The sequence below is a fragment of the Mus musculus genome, chromosome 17 (assembly GCF_000001635.26).
Source record: "Mus musculus strain C57BL/6J chromosome 17, GRCm38.p6 C57BL/6J".
Lineage (NCBI taxonomy): Eukaryota > Metazoa > Chordata > Mammalia > Rodentia > Muridae > Mus > Mus musculus.
In genome coordinates this window covers 24414604-24439779 of record NC_000083.6, presented here as the reverse complement: position 1 = coordinate 24439779, position 25176 = coordinate 24414604, and the positions used below count along the sequence as shown (strand labels likewise).

Sequence of the window (25176 nt, the reverse complement as noted above, 5' to 3'; positions counted from 1 at the left end):
TCACTGGCACTTGCTGGCTGGCCGGCCAGAGCCTCAGAGATCCGCCTGTTCCTGCCCCCACCCCCACCCCCACCCCCGGCACTGGGGTCAAGCGCATCCACCTTGTCCTGCTTTGTTTCAAGTTCTCACCATAGCATGGGAAGCACTGTAATGACAGACCTACCCCACCCAGCTAGTGGGACTGTTAGAACACACACACACACACACACACACTCACTGTATATGTACATACACATGTATGTATATTTGCATGTATGTGTGTATGCACCACATGCTTCATATGAAGTGCTTTTGGAGGCCAGAGGGGGCATCGGATACCTTGGAACTGCAGTTACCACGTGGGTGCTGGGATTTGAACCTGCATCCTCTACAACAGCAGCTAGTGTTCTTAATCACTGACCTATTTCTCCATTCCTGAAACAGGACATTTTAAGGTTAGGAACACAAGAGCTAAGAGAGTTTTGAAGTTGAAGAATACCTTGTTTATATATAATCTTTGGGACCAGTGGGTCCCTAGAAGGCACATATGTGGCAGCTGTAGGTTAGCCCTTATTTTTATTTTTTTATTATTTTTTTTCAAAACAGGGTTTCTCTGTATACCCCTGGCTGTCCTGGAACTCACTCTGTAGACCAGGCTGGCCTCGAACTCAGAAGTCCACCTAGGTTAGCCCTTCTTTTGCTTGAGCTTTTCCAAGTACATGTGTAGGGACTTCTGGATGGAGTCTTTGGAGATGAAACTGGTGAAATTCTGGATGTCAGCCTCTCGCTGCTTGATCAGGTTGTCTGCGGTGGCCTTTCGCATCATGTTCTTTGTCAGCTGCCGAGAATGGTCTGAAGAAAACAGGGTTACTTATGAAACTCACCTGTGCAGTGTGGGGGGCCGTTCCCGGCTCCTCTACACTTGAGTCCTCAAGTACTGAAATATAAACTCTCCTAGAGTTGGGAAAATCAGAGAAAGCATTAGGGCAGCTAAGGTGGGCTAAGGAGTCCAGGGTCAGCCTGAAATACATAGCAATATCCCATCTAGAGTCCCCCACCCCAGCCCCTCGAGACAGGGTTTCTCTGTAGAGTCCTGGCTGTCCTGAAACTCACTCTGTAGACCAGGCTGGCCTCGAACTCAGAAATCTACCTGCCTCTGCCTCCTGAGTGCTGGGATTAAAGGTGTGTGGCCACCACTGCCCAGTGCAAGACAGTTTTTATTGTTGCTGCTGAGCCAGTCTCTGTGGCTCAGGATGGTCTTGGATGTGTAGCACTTCTCTTTTAGTCCCCTGAGTGTTAGGATTACAGGCACTGCCACTATGCCTGCCTCTTAAAGTTTGCTGTGTTTTATGTCATGTCTAGGGCTTGGCACACAAGTCAGTGGTAGAGAACACAAATGGGGCCCCAAGTTTCAGCCCCACAGTCCCACAAATAGCTGATATGTTCTTTTCCTTGAATTCTACTGACCACATTTTCCAAATCAGTAAATGCTTGGTAGTGCATGGAGGGACTAGCAACTGGCTCCCAAGAGAAGAGCGTTTCAAGGAGGCCTGCCTAGACTCTTTATAATTTGGGAAATCTATGAACTTAAAAGTTCAATGTCGCCGGGCGTGGTGGTGCACGACTTTAATCCCAGCACTCGGGAGGCACAGGCAGGCAGATTTCTGAGTTCAAGGCCAGCCTGGTCTACAGAGTGAGTTCTAGGAGAGCCAGGGCTACACAGAGAAACCCTGTCTTGGAAAACCAAAACAAATAAACATGTCAATGTCTGAGCTGGTGGCACATGCCTGTGTTCCAACAAGGAGAGGTTCCAGATCTGAAGAGATGGGGTAAGTAGGTTGTCTCAGGAAAACTTTAGCTACACAGTGAGACCCTGTCTCAAAAAAGTCAAACACCAAAACGTCTTGGTGTCCCTGCAGTTTCACCACATTGGCTGTATGACCAGCTGTGTTCTGATGGCTTCCCTCCTTCTGTAAGAGCCCTACTCAACAGCAGTCTCCTGACCGGTAAAGCTCACTCCTGTGTCACAGCATCACGGAAACAGACCAAGAGCACAGACTACTGTCCCAAATCCCAACTTGTGAGGAGGACTTTTGGTTTCACCAGGGTGGGTCAACCAGAATGAGAAAGGGCTTCCCTTAACCAGCCACTCCAAAGCTGCATGGAGGGACTAGCATGCTTGCTCCTTACCTGGGATAGCTAACCACTTGGTCATCACTGAGCGAGCCTTGCTGTGTACCTGATCCTCAGGTACCACCTCATCCACCACTCCCACCTTGAGGGCCTCTGCTGGTGAGAAAAGGGTCCCCAGCTGAAGGGCACGCTCCGCCTCCCGGTGCCCGATGGTGTTCACATACATGTCTTTAAACCTGCAATGAAGACATCGTTTACCTCTGAGCCATGAGGGGATGTTCCACCAGAATGCAAATATAAAGTATGGGTGCAGTCCTTTGTATTACCAGAAGGGGGCAACAATGCCCAGCAGGCTCTCATTCAATCCTATAGTATATTTGGGGTTGTCAGCCATAACCCTGTAGTCACAGCAGAGAGCCAAGAGGCACCCTCCAGCTGGAGAGGCTCCCTGCAGAGAGAAAAGAATCGGTCAGGAGGTGTTCCAGTAATATTCCTTAGGCAGGGCAGAAGGCGCTCACACTTGCAAGGGATAAGAGGTCAGAGCTCACGGCACGGCACTGGGCCAAGTATGTTTGGTAGTTATGTAAACTGCGACTGGCACCTCAGGGATCAGGGCTGGGGTCTTAAGAGACTCAAAGGCTTTGCCATAGGACTCTTTAGCATTTGGGGGGCCAAAAATTTCCTCAGAACAGCAAGTTGCTTTTCCTTTTGCAGCTTTCACCTGATGCTAAGACAGACCTGTCAGGCTGTAGAGCTGTTATCACACAGAGTGACCAGTATGCTTGGGAACCCCAAAATGGTAGTGTCCTCCTTGTGTGACCCTCATGCCCCCTAATGAGACAAGTCATCGTGTTTTCTCCAGTGTCTTACATTCTCTTTTAGCTTTCTCTCTTCAGTCTCTCCTTTCAGCTCCCATGGCTCTGATCCTTACAGCCACGCCAACTTAGAGAACTCTGAGTTTTCTTTTCTTGATGGTTGTTATTTTTCACCCTATTTTTTATTTTGGGGCACTTGTTTTCAAGACTGGGTTTCTCTGTGTATCTCTAGCTGTCTGTCCTGGAACTTGCTCTCGCTTTGTAGAGTTGGCTGCCCCAGTGCTGGAACTAAAGGTGTGCATCACCCGCACCTGGCAAGAAGTCTACTTTGCGAGGCTGAGCCTCAATCCTTTTTCTACTGCTCGATCTTCCCAGGGTCAGATAGAAACATCACTTCCTAAGTATAGATCTGCATAGGGCTCATTCCAGCTATCCAGGCCCTGGTTCCCATTCAGTGGCCTTTTCTCTGCCGTGTCTGTCTGGTCCTCCGAGAACTGTGGGTGTGTGTGTGTGGGGAGGGGCACTCACATTGATGGCAGACACTAAGATCATGTTGGACGTGTAGAGTCTCAGCCACAGCTCCTGCACGTTCTTCCAGTACTCAGCATAGTGGGCTGGGTTCCGGCCATACATCTCCAGCAAGTCCAGGCCAGCTGAGAAGATACCCGGGCATTCCTGCGGGGAGAAGGCAGGGTGGGGCCGTGTTTGGCTGGTAAGAGGGTGCTTCCATGGAGTCCAGAACTGAGGGGTCAAGGACACAGCCTGGACTGACTGCTTTCTGGGATGTCTGTCCTTTCCTAACTTCAAACTGGAACAGGTAACATTGGGTACTGCTCAGAGACACACAGGTACCAAGCTGTTTGACACCAGAGCACACTCGTGCTCAGTTCTGTCATCCCTGGGTTTAGGGGCGCAGGCTCTGATCTAACTCCCAAGGTTGAGCAAGGGCAGAAACAAAGTGCCAGGGCAGAAGAAAGATCTAGAACAACATAGCAACACACGTAGACCCTCAGTTGCATGTTTCAGATCTGATAGCTACCAAAGTAGGTATGGGGAGAACACAGCTGGAGGAAGCGCCAGTGGCTACAGGGAAGTGGCAAGGACAGAGCCATGTGTTGGGGTCAGGACCAAATCCTGGGAAATGGCTCAGGAGAATCCCAACTGGGGAGCTCCCTCTACAAGGGCTCTCAGCCAGGGCTTGAGGCTCGGCTCGGAGATTTGTTCAAGGGCAGTGCTGGAGCAGCAACTAGATAATTTGCACCTTTTGTCAGGTGAGGGAGTGGACAGACAGACAGACAACATCTGTGACTCTGGAGTCCACAGTGCAGCTGAGTCCATTTTTCCTGGGTATGAGCTGACCCACAATACTTGTGGGCTGATCTCAGTGCTTTTATGAAATGCATCCCTTTTCTGTAAGGTAAAAGACTCAAATTGTGCTAATCACAAGCCCCAGCCCCACCACCAACATCCCGTCTCTCTGTATAATAGACCCGGCTGTCCTGGAATTCATTATGTAGACCAGGCTGGCCTCGAACTCAGAGACTGCCTGCCTCTGCCTCCCAAGTGCTGGGGTTAAAGGTGCACTACTATGCATGACTGATTCAGATGCTTCGAATGAGACTGGGTACAGTGGGCTTGTGGGTCATCTCTACTGTGGGTAAAGGATGGCAGAAGAGACAGGGCTGACAGGACAATGGCCACATGGAGTAATAACAACAGGAACAACAAAAAACTGGTCTTGGTGGCAAATGTCTGTAGTCTCAGCACTTGGAAGGTAGCAGCAGATTTAGGCTTTATTTTTAATTTTTTATTGATGTGTATGAGTGCTTTGTCTGCATGTGCCTAGTGCCTGCAGAAGCCAGAAGATGGTGTCGGGTCCCATGGGGATGGGGATGGAGTTCTAGATGGTCGTGAGAAACCTGTGGGTTCTGGGAAGTAAACCAGGCCCTCTTCCAGAGCAGCCAGTGCTCTAACCACTGAGCCACCTCTCCAGGCCCCCGGAGGCAGATATCATGGGAGGAAGAGTAAAGCACTCTAGGTGATGCCTATAGATTTATCCTATAGAAGGGTTCTGAGCCTTCTAAGTCACATTCAAACTCTTACCTCTGGGCTCTGTAAATATGGCCTATGTACACATTGTCTAGTGCTGATTCCCACAAATAGTATCAACTCCATTTTCTCCTGGCATCAGGGAGAGTAGAAGCAGCAGCAGGAGCTGGCTGGACTGATGATCCCATTAGCTGGAAACCTAGCTGGCCCACGAGCACCCCAGATGAACTATTTTCTCCCTCCATTCAGCTGACACTGTCTCCTCTATCCTGGGGGCAGTTACCTTTGTCACTGTCATCATTCCCGAGAACCAGCAGTCATAACACAAACATCAAACCCGTTATCTGTGTGATCTGTCCTAATTACAGCATTCTCTTTCCTTTCCCTCTGGTTGTTTTTGTTTTTGTTTTTGTTTTTTTTTTTTTGAGACAAGGTTCCCCATATAGTCCTGGCTGTCCTGGAACTCCATCTGTAGACCAGGCTGGCCTCAAACTCACAGAGATCGTCCTGCCTCTGTCCTTCCTGCCCTCTGTCCCGAAATCCGAGTTCTCTTGCGTTTAAGACGCAAGCCACAGCCATCGGATATATGGAAGGTCTGATATGCTCTCTATTAGTTTCTTAGGATTTAATCACATGGGCGTCACATACCCAAGTAGGCCTTGATGTAGACTCTCAGCTTCCTTCCTGTCAGCTACGGTAATTACTGCTGTTAGGACTGCAGCTCCAGTCCCCAGCTGACTCGTTGCACGTCCTAAGAAAGCGTAACTGCTATGCTGCGCCCCAGACTTTATTTCCTGATGACACTGGGGCCTCGCAGGAACTGCTCTAGCCACCTCTTCACTTGAAGCTGTCCCTCGTGGCACTAACTGCTCATTTCTCCTATGTCTTCTCTCTAGTGGCCCCTTCTGTCCATCGATTTCCACTTTTTTCAGGGTACAGTCTAGAGGACACATAAGCAAAAGCTTATTTTAAAATTGCATTTGGCCAGGTGTGGTGGCGCACATCTTTAATCCCAGCACTTGGGAGGCAGAGGTAGGTGGATCTCTGAGTTCGAGGCCAGCCTGGTCTACAGAGTGAGTTCCAGGACAGCCAGGGCTAAATAGAGAAACCCTGTCTTGAAAAACCAAAAGAGAGAGAGAGAGAGACAGAGACAGAGAGAGATAGTTTTACCAGAAGCATTTTACAGAGACAGTTTAAAGAAAGAAAAAGCTAGACACAGATGAAGACAGAATTAGCCAAGAATGAAAAGGAGGCAGAAGATTAGAACAGACTGCCAGAGTTAGAGGCCAAGCAGAGCAATTCAGAAGCTGAGAGAAGTCAGATTTTAAACCTCCAAGACAACAGTTACAACAGAAAATAAAAAATACTTTCACAGGTAAAGTAAAAAGCCTGGAAACCTGCTTTCCAGGAAACTGTCCTAGAGGTCCCTAGTGGTGATTAGGGGTGCCTGGTGACTCAGCCCTGCATGATAGAGGGCTCCAGATCTTCCAGGTTCCTACTCTTACCGCAGTCAGGCTGGGGTGTGGCTTGAACAGGCACGTACCGACGTGAGGATGACACCTCGGATGCTCTTGTCATTTTCCAGCTTCTCCAGGCTGATGGTGAACTCTGTGAGACACTCCAAGCTGAGGGAATTCACGGGAGGGTTCCTTAACTTCATCACTGCAACCCCTAGTTTAGAAAAGAGGGGGTCCTCTCAAGGGCTTAGCCCAGGCCATACCTGCCCACCCCTGGTTCCTAGTCTGGCTACAGTAACTGCAGAATTTAGAGGTTTATAGGCAGGCCAAGTGGTGGCACAGGCCTTTAATCACAGGATTCAGGAGGCAGAGACAGGTAGAGCTCTGAGTTTGAGGCCAACCTGGTCTACAGAGATAGTTCTAGGACAACCAGGGTCACACAAAAGAACCTTGTCTTTAAGAAAATTACCCCCCAAACAAACAAACCAACCAACCAAAAACCTTCACACTCCTTCAGCCTGGTGTGGAGGTGCACACCTTTGATCCTGGCACTCAGGAGGTACAGAGGCAGGTCTCTGGGTCTGAGGCCAGCCTGGTGTTCAAAGCAAGTTCCAAGAAACTGGTACCACACACAGAAACCCTGTCTTGAAAGACAAACAAACAAACAAAACTGTTCAGATAGGAGCTGGCACGATGGCTCAATGGGTAAAGAAAATAAAGGATGTGGGAATTGTGGTTTCTGGTGAGGTTGCAGATGGTGAGTCTTGTGTACCCAAGGACAGCTTCAATCTGCTATTGTGGCTTCACAGAGATCTCAAATCCCCAAATAATCTCTCTCTAACCTCCTGAAGGGTCAAGGTTAAGAGTTGTCTCAGAGCCGGGCGTGGTGGTGCACGCCTTTAATCCCAGCACTCGGGAGGCAGAGGCAGGTGGATCTCTGAGTTCGAGGCCAGCCTGGTCTACAAAGTGAGTTCCAGGACAGCCAGGGCTATACAGAGAAACCCTGTCTCGAAAAACCAAAAAAAAAAAAAAAAAAAAAAAAAAAGAGTTGTCTCAGGCCCCCAAGACAATGTCACTAGCCCTCTCGAGAACAAAGACTCTGAAGCTGCCTGTAGTACTTGGATACGGGCACCCAAGCATATGTTAGATCACAGATGACCCTTCTCATCCTAAGGCAGGGGACACGGACACAGACACCATCACGACTCTTGCCCGTCCTCCATCTTTAGAGGTCATGGCAACCTAGAAGGCAGAACTAATTTAGGGAGAGGTGTGATGCTCCCCTAGCTGGAGGCGCAGAGGAGAATTTGCCAGAAATTTCTAGTTCCACCAAGGGCAGCTGTACGGGAGGACCTGGGACCACCAAGGGCAGCTGTACGGGAGGACCTGGGACCACCAAGGGCAGCTGTACCGGAGGACCTGGGACCACCAAGGGCAGCTGTACGGGAGGACCTGAGACCTGCTGAGGCCGGCACGAGGCTGCCAGGCTGTCAGCTCTGCTCATAGAGAAAGCCTGACTTGAAACACGGTTTGGTTCTGAGGCTTTGAGCTGCACATTCTCACCCAGCACGACAAACAGCTTGGCTCGTGGTCTAAGCGCCACATCCAGCCTTTTGATACTGCAGCATGTCATTTACAATGTTCACTTCCAAGAACCATATAATGGGGCTGGAGAGATGGCTCAGTGGTTAAGAGCACCGACTGTTCGTCCAGAGGTCCTGAGTTCAAATCCCAGCAACCACATGGTGGCTCACAACCATCTGTAATGGGATATGATGTCCTCTTTTGGGGTGTCTGAAGACAGCTACAGTGTACTTACATGTAATAAATAAATAAATCTTTAAAAAAAAAAAAAGACCTGTATAATGGACCTTGGTGAGGTTACCAGACAAGATGGCAGCCAACCACAGTCATTGAAAAATTTTGAAGTGTGATCATCACCCCACATACACAGAGGCACACACAGAGAAACATAAGTAAAATTTGAGATTAAACTAAATGCATAATAAAGTATCTGTCTATCTGTCTATGCTACAAAAGAGAAACCCTGTCTCAAACAAACCAAAAGTAAATAAATAAATTTATGGACAACAAATAAAACAAACAAGAAATGTACAACTAGTTACCAAAACAAACAAACAAAGAACAAGAACAACTCATGTGTTAGTTAGTTTACAGTTCCTGTTAGGGTGTCCTTGGCTACTGCAGCCCATGGGCTATAGGGTGGACACATCTGAAAACCATGACTTCAAATGCAGGCTTGTTCCCTGCTGTCTGCTCCTGGGAGCTGAGGCAGCCACTCCTGGATCCAGCCCTCTACATCCTGGACCCTCCAATAAATCTTTTATGAGATTTGCTGCCTGGTGGGACTCTCTCATTGGAAGAAGACGAGAAGCAATGAAGAGCCGAAGGGAGAGAAGGAGTGGGGGGCTGAGGCTCCTGAACTGCTCAGCTCAGCTGGGGATCCCCTCCCCTGGGAGCTGCAAGGCCTCCGCTGAGGAGGGAGGCTTCCTCTCAGAGTTGTGTGGTTCCTGTCTCAGGGACCATTGGGACATTGTCCCATCTCACAGCTGTGTGGTTCCTGGGCCCCTATGTCTCAGAACGCCCTTCCACTGGGACACCTTCTCCCTTCAGAGCTGTGTGGTTCCTGGCTTCCAAGTCCCAGGCTGCCCCTTCCACCTGAGCAGAAAGTTACATAGGCCAGTGGGCTCCATGAGACCCTGTCTCATACAAACAGTCACATTAGAATGGGCTTTATGTTCAATAGGACTGCTGTCCTTAGGAAAGGAGAGGTACAAGGAGAAGGCCATATAAAGACAGTGGCAAAGGTCTGAGTTGTAGTTAAAGCACTTGACATCTGAGGATAAGGCCTGGGGGTCAGATCCTAGAACCCACAAACAGGCTGGATACAGGTCCTCACTGGTGATTCCAGCACTTTGTAGGTAGAGACAGGATTCTAAAAGCAAGCTAGATAGCTGTACCAACTGGAATTTGCAAGCTCTGGGGTCACGGAGAGACCCAGCCTCAGTGGAGAACAGGCACATGTGTACACCCTTACTCACCCCCCCACCCCCCACCACAGAGTAAAAGGAGTTCCCACAAGCTGACGGACACCAAGGGGTGGGGCAGTACCAAAGGCCTGACGATGCGGAGGAGACCCTTCTGGAGGCTTCAGAGGAGGCACAGTCCTTCCCGTCCATGGCTTTGGACTTTACAAATCAGCCCAGTATGCAGTATTCTGTAACCACAGACCTCCATTCCAGTCACAGGCCACCCAGTCCTAAGGGCACCTAAGACTAAGATCATGTGGCCTTTGAATGGCACCTGTCTCAGGCCCCTGAGCGTTCTCCATTTTTCCAGTATCCACAGGTGACCAGTCCACCTGCCTGGAGATTCGGGGCTGGTGAGACACCTACTTTAGTTAGAGGTAAAGGTTTCCCTGACACCCCAAACCTCACAGCACTGTAGCTGCTTGCCACTTCCACTGGGAATACACTGCACTGTTGCTCCAAGCCTCAAGGACACCAAGGAGTCGGCAGCAGAGACCGATTGATCTGTGCCATGACTTGGATGTCTTGCGAGATGGCAGTGGGCGGAGCGCTCCTGACTGTTCAGATTGGCCTGTTCTTAGATCTCTCCTGTCTTTAATTCATCCGTTTGTGCAATTCCTCTTGCTCTTCTGCACTAGCAATTCCCAACCTCTCAGACCCAGAGATGCAAAGGTTTCTAATGGGGGATTAGCTCACACTCGCTTAGCCACCGCAGTAGAAAATGCTGGGGTCCGGTGCCCTTCCACTGCCCTTGGCTCCTTGTGCATGCACGTTATTTGTAGTCTAAGTGCAGAAAGCCAGGGCCAGTCTCCAGGGGTACTGGCTGCCAATGAGTACTGCTGCCTACGATCATGTGGTACTGCTGAAAGGGCTCCCAAATCACAAGGGGCTTATCAGCTGAGGCCGTAGGTGGGTTGTTAAGACCTTTGATTTAAGAGGGAGAGGTAACTGTGGCCCAGTTACAGGCTGCACAAGACAAACACCTCAAGTTTAGTTGGAAGGAAAATATCTGAAAAGTCTGGCAGGAGGGTGGACACTAGGGGAAAGGTTACGAGGCAAAAGGAGAACATGAGCTGACAAAAGAGAACAGATGAACTTGGTCACTGTGGGAGTAGAAACCAACTTCTTGGAACAAGGTGCATAGCAGATAAACTCTTGAATGGTGGGTTGAGCAGAATGCCCATTGGAAGCGCCTGCTAGGCAACACTGGAGAAATGGTGAAACAGGTCAAAAAACCCATCGTCATATCAAGTGAACCTCTGCCAAAAAGACCCTGTGTCAACTCAGAAAGAGACTATTTCTGTGCTAGCAATGTTCACAGTCTTTAGGGTGTTTATGTGCTGGGGACTTAAAAGTGTGAGCTAGAAGAAGCTGGAGAGATGGCTTAGTGGTTAAGAATACTGGTTGCTTTTCTAGAGGACCTGGGTTTGATTCCTAACACCTACATAGCAGCTCATAACTGTAACTCCAGTTCCAGGGGATTTTTTTTTTAAGTTTTCTTTTTAAGAATTATTTATTTAAAAAAAAAAAAAAAAAGCCGGGCGGTGGTGATGCACACCTTTAATCCCAGCACTTGGGAGACAGAGGCAGGTGGATTTCTGAGTTCGAGGCCAGCCTGGTCTACAAAGTGAGTTCCAGGACAGCCAGGGCTACACAGAGAAACCCTGTCTCGGAATAAAAAAAAAAAAAAAAAAAAGAAAAGGAAAAAAAAAGAAACACACACACATACACACAGACAGACAGAGAGAATTATTTATTTATTTTATGTATATGAGTACACTGTAGCTGCCTTCTGACACACCAGAAGAGGGCATTGGAACCCATTACAGATGGTTGTGAGCCACCATGTGGTTTCTGGGAATTGAACTCAGGATCTCTGGAAGAGCAGTCAGTGCTCTTAACCTCTGAGCCATCTCTCCAGCCCTTCAGGGGATTTTAACATCCTATTTTTGGCCTCCACAGGCCAAAACATACAGGAAGGCAAAAACAAACAAACACCAAAAATCCTCCAAACCCACGTACATAAATAAAATAAATTAAAAAAAAAAAAGAAAAAAGTAAAGTGTGACAAACACTTGTGATCACAGCTCTTGGGAGGTAGAGGCAGGTGGGTTAAGTCTCAGCCACACAGTTACATGAGTTCCAGGCCAGCCTGGGATAAATAAAATCCTGTCTCAAACAAAAAAAACCAACAAAAACCCCATAAGCTAAAGGGACATATGGACTTTTAAATTTTGCCTTTGAAATATAGGGACCATTGGCTCTACAAAACCAAAAAAAAAAATAAATAAAACCAGTTGCTATTTTACCTTTGCTTTTTCACTAGAGATACATAAGTTACGTACTTATTACTTAAAATTATATATAAAATATATAGGTAAATATATACATGTAAAAATATATGCCACTACCTTATTACTCTAAATTGTGATGACATCTACATGATAGTCTAAACATCTTGTCACCTTTAAGTGTATAATCCACTGACTTTGCCATGGTATAGTTTTTACTGCTACCTATTGTAGTATTTTTATTTATTTCCTTTTGTGGTACTGGGATTGAAGCCTGCAGGTCTGGCACTATTAAGGCACTTCTTTCTCTCTCCAGTGCACTCATATTCTATCACTCTGGGGGGGGGGGAATCCAGACTTTGCAGACTTTGACCTCCATGTCTAGGTTGAATGCTCCCTCCCCCTATAGACTGTGATCCTAAGCTCTAGCCCTAGCTCTGTCCTCCCCTCCCAGGTTTTTCTTCCATAAGTGCATTGTCACTGTCCTGGAAAATTACAATCTCCCCCTCTCCCCGCATCGTCACTTTAAAAAACAAAACAGCACAGGAAAAGCAGGCTCCAGCCGTAGCCCAGGTTGGCCTCAACTTCACCATCCTCCTGCCTCTGCTTGTGAGGGGAGGTGCTTCCTTCTGTTGTGGGCAGGGAGCGACCCAACATTAACTAGGAAAATGTTGCTGTGCCACATTCCAGTATTAGGAAAATATTCAAAAACGCTCCCAATCATTTTTGTGAGATTTTTGAGACACTGTCTCACGTGGCTCAGACTGGCTTCAGCTGAGTTTACAAGCATGAGCCACCGCCGCAAGCTATAATCATTCTTAACTAATAGTTTAAGTAACAGACCATAACTTTAGGAACTTTAACCAAAGCTTTAAAAACTCACCCATTCTGTCATTTAAACCGCCCGGTATGAACTTAGGTTTTAATCAGAATCTGAGTTTATGTGAGCTTATGCTCACTCCCTGCTTTTGGGAATTCCAAGAGCTCATCGTCAGCCCGACCTCACAGACCGTGTGGGCTCGGAGCCCGAGGACATGAACGAGATGTGGCCCTCCCTCCCTCTCACCTGCCGGGCCCTCCGTCTCCACCAGCACCCGCTTGTTAGCGAAGCGCCGCGCGCCGTCCACCGCTTCCCTGCGCCCGAGGCGGGATCCTGCAGACAGCCCGGAGCACGTTAGCAAGCACGCCCAGACTCTCGCCACCGCCGCCCGCGCACCCAGCCCTGTGAGGCCCTGCACCAGCGCTCTCGCCCGGGCCACGCACCCGCGTGCAGCAGAAGGCGACGCGCAGCAGCCAGCGCCATCTTGGATATCAGTGGGGACTACAGAGCCAGCGGCTTCGCTTCCAGCCCGGCCTTGCAGACTCCTCCTCTCCGGCCGGCCCCGCCCCACAAGGCCAAGGTTAGCCAGTCCGCAGCGTCCAGAGGACTGGGTTTCCCCTGTGCCAGTTAGGGCAGGGTGTGTGTCCAAGAGTGCTTTCATTCTGCTGGGGCGAGCTGCCAGAGCTCAGAGGCACTTGCAGAGCTGGGATTAGGACCATAAATCAAGGCTGGCACCGTAGTGAAAAACAGACGGCCTTGCCAGCACAGGGGTGACTGGGAGGCTTTACCTAGGCTATTTGCCCCAAATAGTGCATTTTTATTTGACTCAATACTCAAGGGGCACAAACACAAGAAGTCTTCCTTTTATTCTTTTTTTTTTTTTTTTTTTGGTTTTTTGAGACAGGGTTTCTGTGTAGTCCTGGCTGTCCTGGAACTCACTCTGTAGAGCAGGCTGATCTTGAACTCAGAAATCTGCCTGCCTCTGCCTCCCAAGTGCTGGGATCAAAGGCGTGCGCCACCACGCCGGGCTGAAGTCTTCCTTCTTGGTTAAGACTTTTCTTCTGTGGTGCACCAGTATGAGACAGAAGAGAGAACTGTCCCTCCCAGTTTTCCTGCGGCGGCAGCATCTCAGGCAGAGTCAGCTTCTGAGCCCCAGGCCGTCTCACCACCTGTCCTCCTGGCTTTTAGAAATGCCACTTTGGGGATTAAACTCAAAGTGAGTTCTTAGTTGAGTCATACAAATTATGACTCTTCTGGACTAAGACAGACAGTAAAACCAGCACTCAATTTGCATTCTAATCCTAGGTTTTATTCAACAGTCCTTTCACTCTACACAAGTACAAACACAACCTTATCTAAAATGCTACAAAGTTATAAAACTCAAAACAAATTTTATAGTACTGACTGTACAATAAAAGCAAAAAGGGGCAATGTACACACTGCCAAGGTTAACCTGCAACATCACCATGAATGGCAGGTGACAACGGGGTGGGGTAGGTTTCATGAGGACCCTGTAGAACTGGCTCACAAATTCTAGAAAGTAACAGAGACACGGGGACAGAAAGGTAACCATTTGTGGAGGAATCCTTCAAAGGTTTTAGCCCTCTAAGTTGAAGCGTACTCAGCAGGGCATGGTCGGCCGAACAGAAGAGCAGTGTGGTCCTTTGCACAGGTGTGGCACAGCGGGGGCTAGACCAGGCTGTCTGGTTCTGGGTCATCTGTGGAAATCCGTGTGCTGCCATAGGTTCCAGCTGGCTCTGCTACCAGCCTATCAAGAACTGAAGGGATGAACTTTCTAGCCAGAAAACTACAGGGCACCTCTATGGGAGCAGCCGTGAACCAACAGTAGCTCTACAAGCCAGAACCCTTCTGTAGAGGAGATATCTCAACTGCTGTACCCAGTAAGGGATCCTTCTCTACAGACCCTCACTTGGCTAGAGAAAAGGACAAAACAGAGTCTGGGGAACATAAGTTACAGAGGTACGAATCAATGTCCCTGCTTATCGGGAGGAGTTGGAGCTGGATCGGCTCCTGTGGCGGCGGCGGCCAGGAGAGCGAGACCTCCTACGCACAGGGGACCTGCGTCTTGGGGATCGAGACCTGTGGGAAGAGAAGCCTGGTCAGCCAAGAGTGCAATATTCAAACAGCACAGCTATGGGACAGACTGGCCTTTCTAAGACAATTCTTTTTCTGTTCACAACCCCAAACGGTGGCTTCTGCTATGTCTCACCCGAAAGCCCCCCCCCCGCCCCCTTCTGGTTTTTCGAGACAGGGTTTCTCTGTATATAGCAGGCTATTCTGGAACTAGATCCACAGACCAGGCTGGCCTCGAACTCCCAGAGATCTGCCTGCCTCTGCCTCCCAGGTGCTAGAGTTAAATGCGTATGCCACCCTGCCTGAAAGACAGAGGGTCTCTTGGGACCCACGACAGCACAGACTCTTGAACTGGTTCCTTGGAAGGGACTCACCTGCTTGTCAACACCACAGATTTTGACTGTCCTTTCTCTGGCCAACTCCCAGTACCACATGCTGACCTGCTTTCTACATCCAACCCCAAAGGACTAAAAGTTACCACAGCCATTTAGGTTTATAAAACCTACAAAGCAGCAAGCTGGCTTAAGGACAATTCCCAATTGACTCACCTTCTCCTCATCCGTGGGGGTGACCTACGCCACATGGGAGGTGGTGGAAGCATCCTCCTAGGGGGGCTGAATCGCCGAGGTGGTGGCCGAGGCCAGGGTGCCAACACAGCAGTAGCAGTGATCTCTTGGCCATCAATTTGTCCTGTAGAAAACAGGAACAAAACCATAAAATTTCTGACTAACATATAACATAGCTCACTTGTGGTGTGGCAGTATATGCCTGAAATCCCAGCATTCAGGAGGTAGAGGCAGGGGAGGACCCTTAATTAGCTTAGGCAACATGTACTAGCTCAAAATGAAACAGGACAGGCATGGTGGCCCATTTCTTTAATTACAGCATCTAAGAAGTAGAGATAGAACAGAAGGATCCCGGAGACTCAGTAGCCACCTTGTTGTACAAATTAAGGTCAGCCCAGCTAGGAGTATGTAGGGAGACCCTGTCTCAAAAACAAAGACCCCATCTATGTCAGGGAAGTCAGCAAGTCAGGTCAGCATACCAGGCAAACAATCCCAGAGCCCACAGCAGGAAAGGGCAGGAGTCTAGGAGACTGACTGGGGCGCTGGAGCAGCTGCGTCTTCCCAGCACACAGACTGTGAAGGATGTGCTGAAACCTGCTAGACTAAAGGCACGGAACACCAGCCAACAGTGACAGGACAGCACAGGGTCATGTGCAGAGTGGGGGGCCTTGAGGGTCAGGAAGGAGCCACTAGAAGCTGGGCTTCCTTCTGCTTTTTGAGACTGGGTCTCCCACATAGCTCTGGCTGTCCTGGAACTCACTATGTGGACCAGACCAACCTGGATCTGAACAAATCCATCTGCCCCTGAACTGCTGGGATTAAAGACTTGCACTACCAAACCCGGCCTTGACTTCCCTTCTAAGTCGGTGGGAAGCTCAGGCTGTTGAGCTCAGCCTGGGGGCACCTGCTTGAAGACTTCTGCAGCATTCTATAAGAACTAATTTCCAAACAGACAGAAGGAAAAGTTTACAAGTGATCTCAAAAGTAGAGAGAAAAGCACTGCAGGACACAAACCCCAGGAACTAAGAGTCTCAGAGAGAAAAAAAGCAAAGAACACCAAGGTACAGAACACCTAACGGCTAGTCTCCGACATCTAGGGTTGGTCCCGAGAGCACAAACCTAGTTCAGTGTTAACAAGGGCCACATGAGTAGCCAGAGGCTAATTCAGGTACACTCTCTTTACACTCCAAAGGTTTAACATAACTTATCCCAGTCTAAGACAGCTGCTGGCTCTCACCCAAACCAGCTCCAATGAAGAAACTCACTGTAGTAACTATCCAATACCAGGTAGATTTAAAAAGTGATTCATCAGACCCAAGGACGTAGGTGGCTCAAGCTGAGCTTCTGAAACACATAAGGGAGCCTAAAGGAGCAGCTAAGTACCACAAAACAAACATACTCAAAAGCAATCATTAAAAAACAAAACAAAGCTGGGGGTGGTGGCGCACGCCTTTAATCCCAGCACTCGGGAGGCAGAGGCAGGCGGATTTCTGAGTTCGAGGCCAGCCTGGTCTACAAAGTGAGTTCCAGGACAGCCAGGGCTATAAAGAGAAAACCCTGTCTCGAAAAACCAAAAAAAAACAAAACAAAACAAAACAAAAATGAAACTAAGATATTTGTAAAGCTTAACAGGCACCCGAGGATTCTATGGTTTCCCCACACAGACTGATGGTCCAGACTGTAAGCTGCCAGTTCTCAGCCTCAGCATCTTACATCCTAGAGCTAGAAACAAACTTTGCAGTCCCTAAGATGCTGACTTATAGGCAATGTGAAAATCTGCCACCAACTACTATTCCTAAGTGCTATGCCTTAAAAACCACTCCATTAACACAAACTTATAAACACTAAGTCTTACGAGACAGATACACTGTATGAAGTCAGTACGTGTGCAATGCACTAAAGCAATCCTAAAAATACTGAAATGTTGGCAAAATAAAAAAGGATACTTAGAAAATACTCCCATTTTAAAGCCAAATATATTCTTTGTGAGAAAAGCTTCATTTTTAACAGATTGAAGATTTCTTAAAATGTTAACATATTCATATTTGCTGGGTTTTTCAAGAATAGCAAGTGCTTTCTAAACATGTTTTTGGTACATACACCCCTACTGAGTAAGATCCACCTGGCTTGGAAATCTATCTACTTCAGGGTCCCCAAAACCATCAGACCTCTCCAAGGAAGGACAGAGGTGACAGAGTAAGGGCGGGCACAGATTCACTGACCTCCATCCATGTGTTTCAGAGCCTTCTCTGCTTCATCGGGATTCTCAAACTCCACATATGCATAGCCTTTGGAGAGGTGAGGATGCATCCTCTCAACAGGCATGTCAATCATTTTAATTTTCCCGTAAGTAGAAAATATTTCCATGATATGATCCTAGAGAGAGAAAAGTCACACCCCTGTTTGCCAATCTATTACTTAATGGGCACAGGGAATTCACTATGCTGAGAAAATCTCCAGTAGTGTCACCTGGTAATATGCCACCAGGGCCAAAATCTCTTGGACATAAGCCTAATAAGTAAGACAATTTATTAGTAAATAATAAATGTAGCAGCATTCTGATCAAGTCACAGACTTCACATACATTGTTCCATACATTGTAGGTGCACCTGCTGCCTGACACCAGCTTATCCAGCCACACCCCCACCAACCTCTGTGGTTCTATGGTTGTTACCTTGGTCACATTCCTGGTGAGCCTCCCAATGTGCACTTTGGTTGGTTTAGGTGAAGGGCTCCGCCTTTTCCTCTCTTTTTCATCTCTTTTAGGTGGTTTGGATCTGAAAACAAACAAACAAAACCACCCAGAAATTTTCAACATATCCCAAGTACAGTGGGTTTGGGGATGGAGTTCAGGATAAAGTCCCAGATTTGGTCCTCAGCACTGAAAAAGGAAAAACACCAGCTGTGTGTGTGTTGGTATATGCCTAACATCCCAATACCCAGAAGGCTAAGGCAGGAGGAATACTAGGAGTTTAAGCCAACTTGCACTGCCCAGTGAGACCCTGCCTCAGCAACTAACACAGTGAGGTTCCTTCTTAGCTTCAACAGCTTCTAGAAGAGTTTCTTACCAATTCACCTATATTATCTACGGTTTAAATGAAAATGGCCCCATAAGCTCATATTTTGCTTAGGTATCATGGAGTGTATGTACTATTTGAAAAAGATCAAGACGTATGGTCTTGCTGGAGGAAGTTGGTCATTGGAGGTGAGCTTAAGAGGTTTCAAAAGTCCAAGACAGGTGCAGTTTCTAGATTTTCCTGCTACTGTGGATCTGGATGTAAAACTCTTAGTTACCATGTCTGCCTGTGTGCCACCATGCTCTCTATCATGAGGATAATGGACCTCTGAAACTGTAAGCCTGCCCCAATCCTTTATAAGAATTGCCTTGGTCATGGTGTCTTTTCACAGAAACAGATCACTAAGACTATCATCCCTGATTCAGAAACCAAACTAAGACCCCTTCAAATCTGTGTCTATTTTACTTCTGTGGGGCATGCACCAGGGCAACACACATAGAGTTAGAGACTAACTTGTGGGAGATGCCCTTCTCAGCTCCTGCCTTGTGTATTCCGGGGAAGGGCAGTCTGGTTGATGGGCTGGGCAGCGAGCACCCTCACTGACTCAGACATCCTGCCCACCCTCTAACTTTTATTCACTTTCTTTCATGTCTTTTTGTTTGTTTGTTTTGTTTTTCGGGACAGGGTTTCTCTGTATAGCCCTGGCTGTCCTGGAACTCACTCTGTAGATCAGGTTGGCCTTGAACTCAGAAATCTGCCTGCCTCTGCCTCCCGAGTGCTGGGATTAAAGGCGTGCGCCACCACGCCTGGCTCTCGTGTCTTTTTGAGACAGGCTCACACGCAGCCCACCATGACCTCAAATTTCCGACTATCCTGGTACAAATACATGTGCATGTACCACTGCACTTCCCCTCACTTGTGTGTCACTGTGCACATTGGAGGTTAAAGGACAAACCACGGGAGTTATCACATGCCACCATGTGGGTCCCGGGAATTAAACCCAGGCTGTTAAGCTTGGCAGCAAAGACCTTTACCTGCTGAGCCATCTTGTCAGCCCAAACTACTTTTCTAGTAACTACTGTAATGAGCAGGCTAGCCATTCTGAACTCACTTGGAGCGGGAGCGCCGCCTGTTGTCATGCCTGCGCCGAGAAGGGCTTGGGGAGCCGGAGGAGCTGCTAGAACTGGAGCTCCGGGACGTGCTGGAGCTTCCTGAGCGGCTGGATGCAGAGGACGAGCTGGAGCCACTGCTTGAGCCTGTGCTGGTGCTGGAGCCCGAGCTGGAGGTGGAGCTGGACCTAGACCTGAGGACAAGGTGGGGGTGTCACAGAGTCAATGAGCAAGAGTCCTATTTCTGCACAGAAGACTGACTGCTCAGTAGAGGATATCGCTCTCCTGGTTCTTACTCAGAAATCTGCCCGCCTCTGCCTCCTAAGCACTAAGACTAAAGGCATACGCCACCACTGCCCGGTGCTTTCCTGCTTAAGCCCCATTTCACCAGTAATGACATCTGACAAGTCCCAACACCGTATGAGATGGGCTGTTGTTACCTACACAGAATCCTTATTTTTACCAATGAGGAAAAAGCAGCAGCCTAGCAAAAATCAGATCAACAGGGCTGAAGACCAATTCAGGCAGGTTTTCAACTTAAAAATAAAAAGAAAGAGGGGCTGCAGAGATGGCTCAGAGTTTAAGAGCACTAACAGTTCTTCCAAGGTCCTAAGTTCAATTCCCAGCAACTACATGGTGGCCCACAAACATCCACAATGGGATCTGATGACCTCTTCTGGTGTGTCTGAAGACAGTGACCGTGCACATTAAAATAAATACATAAATAACATAAAAATAAATACATCTTAAATAAAAAAAGGAGCAGACTGGGAGCTGAAAAATGTCTCTGCAGGTAAGAGGAACCAGGTTTGGTTTCTAGCACCCACATGGCAGCTCACAACTGCCTGTGACTCTAGTTTCTGGGGACCCAATGCACCTTTCTGGCCTGTGTGACAACCAGGCACACACATGGTATGCATGTATAAACACAGTTTAAAAAAAAAAAAAAAGGCTCCAGCCTGAAGCCAGTCATTCTCATTTCAGGATGAATACATACTTGCAAGAGAAACAATTCATCCATTATCCAAACATCACACTTTAGTATCATAGGAGAGTTTATATCCACAAACACACATTACACAGCAAGACCACATAACATATATAATGAAACAAAACCTGCATGCTATATTAGGGTCTTATCAACAACTCTAGGGTCTGTTTTCAATGTAGTTAAGACAACGTAGTCTTCCCTTGGGCAACCAGCTCAATTCAATTGGCAAGCTGCAGGAAGCAATGAAATCCTGTATGGAAAAGCTAGGCAGACAGCTCTTAGGGAGCCACACATACAGGACTACCCTCGCAGAAAAGTTGCTGTCATTCTCACTTCAACTGGGCTTGCTCACTAACGATCATCACACTGGGCTTGTCTCTCTTGGAAGGGACAGGGTCAAGGGACCCTCACTGGAGTATCCAGCCACCCCTCCAAACCAGTTGTAATTCTGCCCTATTTGCACAGGTCCTCAGGTCTCAGGCAAAGGCTTTAAGTAGGGGACTGTGGGGAGGGAACATTCACAGGGCAGTTACCACCCACATTCCTGCCAATTATCCTTCACCCACTGCACTGGAAGCCTGGTAAACTCACTGATTTCCTAGAGTGAACTTTGCTGAACTGGACCTAGGTTTGTTTGTTTGTGGGAACATGGAAGAGCAGATGGCCTTCACACCTCCCCAAAGGAAGAAATTTAACATACTTTTGGCCTTCACAACACACACGTGTCACCCCTTTCCCCCAAAGAAGTTCTTGGAGGGCTTCACAGTGAAGGAAGACATGGTTCCCTCTGCCCCACCTGGTACTGCTGCTTCCGCTTGAAGCACTGCGTCTCTTCCGAGTCTTATCTCTGCCACGATCCTTCTCACTTGACTCTTTAGTGGCCCCTTTATCTTTAGATCGATCCTTGGACTTCTCATCAGATCGGTCCTTGCGTTTGGTAGGAGAAGGAGCCCTGCATGATAAGATAGAATGTGAGGTTGCAAGCCCTTCTGACCAAACCCTGAGATAGCACAACCCAGTAGTGCGGTCCAAAAGGATTACTAACATCCCAGGTGATCACAGAGCAAAATCATCTGTGAATTAGGGCACGCACTGTAGAACAACAACAACAAAAATCTCCCCTTTCCTAGGGTCCTTAAACAGCAAGCACCCCCAAAATAGCACTAGAAAAAAATCTTACAGAGGATTACCTAGTGCTGGACTTTTTATTATTCTCTTTGACTCCTAGCAAGCTCTTCTTTTTCACTCCTGATAAATCCATTCTCCCCTTCTTCAAGGCAGCAATGTCGGCCTCACTTATCTGAACTCTCACTTCTAACTTGAGTCTGAGAAACGATCCCTAATCGATTGCAATTTACGCCAAAGAGCAGCCTAGTAACAAGATAAAAGGATTGAAATAGAGCAAACCAATTGACAAAGCATCAACTCTATTTTGCATCAAAGACCGTTGAGCACACAGGACAGAAGCACAGCAAACAGCAAGTGTCCACACAGCCTTGACACCCAGGGCCCTCATTAGCGCGCCATGGAGGCCTTTCCTACTCTTAGAGGCCACCTTAGGTTTTTTATTTGAGAAAGAAAGGCAAAATGTATTACATGTCTAAGGTACAGGCATATTAAGATTCTTCTTTGTTTTCCTTAATGAAGTGGGAGAGGTAATTGTAGCTACATTTGGTTTTTTAGGGCCTGTCCCACACTAGAGTTCACCAAGTTTGATGATGAACCAGCCACCTGTAGATGGCTTTCAAAATATTAGACACCACAATGGCCTCAGAGGAGAAAAACCCAGATTTGTCTTATTGGCATTGTTTTCTTTAAGGATACAATGAGTAACGAGTAGCTGGCACTTTGAGTGACAAGCATCAAAACATTACTCAACACAACACAACGTGCAAAACCTCACAGGAGAGCACTAAGACAGAACCGAAAGCTGGAGCGGCGGTGCAAGCCTTCAACCACAGCACAGGGGAGGCAGAGGCAGGCTGATTCAGAGCTATTCCAGGACAGCCAAAGCGACATAAAGAAACCCTGCCTGGGAGGAAAAAAAAAGAAAAAAAAGAAAAAGGCAAGAAAAAAAGTAAGACTGTCAGGTAGGTAAACCATAAACAAATAAGGGGAAAATGTGACTTGGTAGATCTAGTCAGCAGTCAGGTAGGCACAACTGTTGAAACCTCTGAATGGGTTGAGATCTTATAGGCAGTGTTAAGGGTTTAGCAATAATGCCACGTAACAGTAAGTACTCAACTAAAGACAGCTAATTCTCCCTGGGACTTCTCTTGGAGCAAAATACAAAAAAAGGCCTCAGGATACATCCTAACTCTTCTTCCTCACCTTCCTCAAGTGTAAGGCGAGAATACATCTTTTCAGAAACAGGGCCCTTCTAAATGCTGCTGAATAAGTCTAGCTCATGAGAACAGTTCCCTTCCACTACTTTGACAAATAGAAATGGCAAATGATTACCTATCTAGCTTCTTTCCAGGACTATATCTTTTCAGCTATCTTCCATGGTCTGGAGTAAGCAAGCAAGCAAGCCTGTGTTTCAGGCTTCAAGTCTTTTTTTTTTTTTTTCTCGAGACAGGGTTTCTCTGGGCAGTCCTGGCTGTCCTGGAACCCACTCTGTAGACCAGGCTGGCTTCAAGAAATCCACCTGCCTCTGCCTCTCAAGTGCTGGGATTAAAGGCCTGTGCCACCACTGTCCAGCTGTGGCACTCATTCTTAATTTTTTTTTTTTTTTTTGCTATCCTGTAGCTCTGGCTGTCACAGAGATTCCCCCACTTTTGTTTCCCAAGTGCTGGGATTAAAGCTGTGTACCATGACACCTTGCTGGGACTCATCCTTCCTGTCTCCTGAGTACAGGAACCAAAGGCTTATTCTATTAAAGACAAGGTCTCTAGCCCAGGCTGGCTTCAAATGTTCTATGTAGGATGACTTGAATCTCCTGCCTCCGCCTGGGATTATAGGCTTTCGATATGGAGCTGGAGACTGAAACCAGGGCTTTGTGCACAACAGGCAAAAGCATACTACCAAGTTAAGTAATCCTGACAATTAGCTCCCTAAACCTTGCTTGGCTAAATCAATCTATCAATCTGGCAAGGCACCCAGCTAAAAGCTCAGTGGTAAGTTTGATTTCTGGCTGCTTAGTTAACTGTGTTACAGCTCAGCTGACTTTTGGATGAGATCACTAAAAGCAGCACTGTCCATGAGTGTGAACCATGAGCACACCCTTTAATCTCCTTTCAGCCAAGTCACAAAAGTTAGTGAAACCTTTCTTATTTTTTTTAGAAACAAGAACTGGGAAATGAGGCTCTCGAGTTCAAAGGTCTGTCCTGGTCTACTTCCAGGACAGGCAAGGCTACACGAAGTAACACTGAGCCCAGTATACTCAACAAGACCTCTACCATTCACAAGTACTGACAGTCCAAAATTAAAGGCTTTTTCCCCCCTATTGAAACATGGTCTCACTAGGCAGCCCTGGCTAGCCTAGGTTGATCAAGCTAGCCTCAAACTCTGACTTGCCATCTGAGTGCTGGGATTAAAGGCAGTGTGTGGGTCCCAAAACTAGTTTTTAACAAAATGAACATTACCTTTGTAACATATAATCAACATAAAATTACTAAATTTCTTGTGGGTTTTCTATACTAAGTCATTTAAATCTGGTATGTACTTTTGGGGTTTGGGTTACTATTCAAGTGCTTCATACCAGTGACAAAGGGTAGAGATCACCCTTGTGCACCCGCACCCCGACCTGCTGGAATGTACTTTATGAAACAGGCAGAACCCATTGTTAAGCAGTCTACAAATTATGAACTGCGGCGTAAGCGAACTCTTTGCTGGGTGTGGTCGAGTGCTAGAAAGCAAAGGTGAGGGTCTCTGTTCACTCAAGCTCAGGTAACAGCTCAGGACCTTGGTCACCTCTCCCATCCTCCGGAAAGGTGTGCGTCCAACAGTCAGAGAGAGGAGAAAACAAATGGTTAAATCTCGAGCAGAGGGCGTCTTGGCAATCTGAAAGCACTCTCTACATATAAAAGCACATCGGAGACACAGTGCCTACGAAGTAACACAAGGTAGAGAAAGCAAGCCTCCACCACGTCTCTACCATCAACCATAACCTTCCCATATCCTCTCCCGCTGAGCTCCGTAACCGTGCTCGGTCCATCCTAGGACGGATCCTCAATGCCCAGAACTGAGAACTGCACACTGGATTCCGACAGACACTCGTGGAAAGAGATCTTTAAAGGAAACCAACCTTTTAGGCCGGCTCGCAATCTGCACCGTCCGCTCCGGCCACAGACATCGACCTCGCCTCCCACCCTCTTTCTCCACTCACTACTCAGGTCGGGCCCGGTGTGGCGAGCCTAGGTCTCCAGCCTGACAAGAAAACAAGAGAAGCGGCAGGGCTCGCAGCTGCTGGAGTCCTGCAGGCTAAAGCGGGTCGCCGCCGAGCGAACCGTGCGGGATCACCCTTCCGTCGGTGACCGCCTCGACCACTTCCGGGCCGCGGCCTCGACACCTCCCACTCCGCCCGACCTGAACCACACTCTCTCCTCGGGCTCTGTTCCTCGCCGGCGGGCCTCTGCCGCACTGAGGAACGCAACCGGCTCCACGATGCGCCCCGCCAAGCCTGGCAGAAGGTCCCCGGAGGTCGGATGCAGCCGGATTCCTACCCCGACTTACATCTTCCCAAGGCCGCCACCTCCTCCCGCTCTTCTCAGACCAGGACGCCGGCGCAACTTTGTCGTCAGAGGTGAGAAGCGGGAAGGCGCAGCCGTCGTCGCGCGACGATGACGTAAGCACACTCAGCCAAT

General features: G+C 48.0%; 2 protein-coding genes across 5 annotated transcripts; both read right to left on the bottom strand.

The window, feature by feature from the left end:
• Nucleotides 1–463: 463 nt before the first annotated feature.
• Eci1 (enoyl-Coenzyme A delta isomerase 1) lies at nucleotides 464–13097 on the bottom strand. Its single transcript, NM_010023.4, has 7 exons — nucleotides 13038–13097; nucleotides 12841–12927; nucleotides 6520–6647; nucleotides 3456–3602; nucleotides 2439–2560; nucleotides 2170–2348; nucleotides 464–831 (listed from the first exon to the last, which is right to left on the bottom strand). The coding sequence occupies exons 1-7, from the start codon at nucleotides 13075–13077 to the stop codon at nucleotides 665–667; spliced, it is 870 nt and encodes a 289-aa protein (NP_034153.2). The 5' UTR covers nucleotides 13078–13097; the 3' UTR covers nucleotides 464–664.
• Nucleotides 13098–13881: 784 nt separating this feature from the next.
• Nucleotides 13882–25134, bottom strand: Rnps1 (RNA binding protein with serine rich domain 1). 4 transcript variants are annotated; one of them, NM_001357626.1, is made up of 9 exons: nucleotides 25046–25134; nucleotides 24275–24739; nucleotides 21562–21742; nucleotides 21168–21323; nucleotides 19383–19574; nucleotides 17929–18031; nucleotides 17477–17630; nucleotides 15237–15378; nucleotides 13882–14694 (listed from the first exon to the last, which is right to left on the bottom strand). In NM_001357626.1, exons 3-9 carry the CDS (start codon nucleotides 21630–21632, stop codon nucleotides 14595–14597), a joined length of 918 nt encoding a protein of 305 aa, NP_001344555.1. In that variant the 5' UTR covers nucleotides 21633–21742; nucleotides 24275–24739; nucleotides 25046–25134; the 3' UTR covers nucleotides 13882–14594. The 4 variants fall into 4 exon arrangements, with proteins under 4 accessions (NP_001344555.1, NP_033096.2, NP_001073596.1 ...); NM_009070.2 differs by having other exon boundaries at nucleotides 24618–24739; nucleotides 25046–25105; NM_001080127.1 differs by lacking the exon at nucleotides 24275–24739 and having other exon boundaries at nucleotides 25046–25105.
• Between the last annotated feature and the right edge of the window lie 42 nt (nucleotides 25135–25176).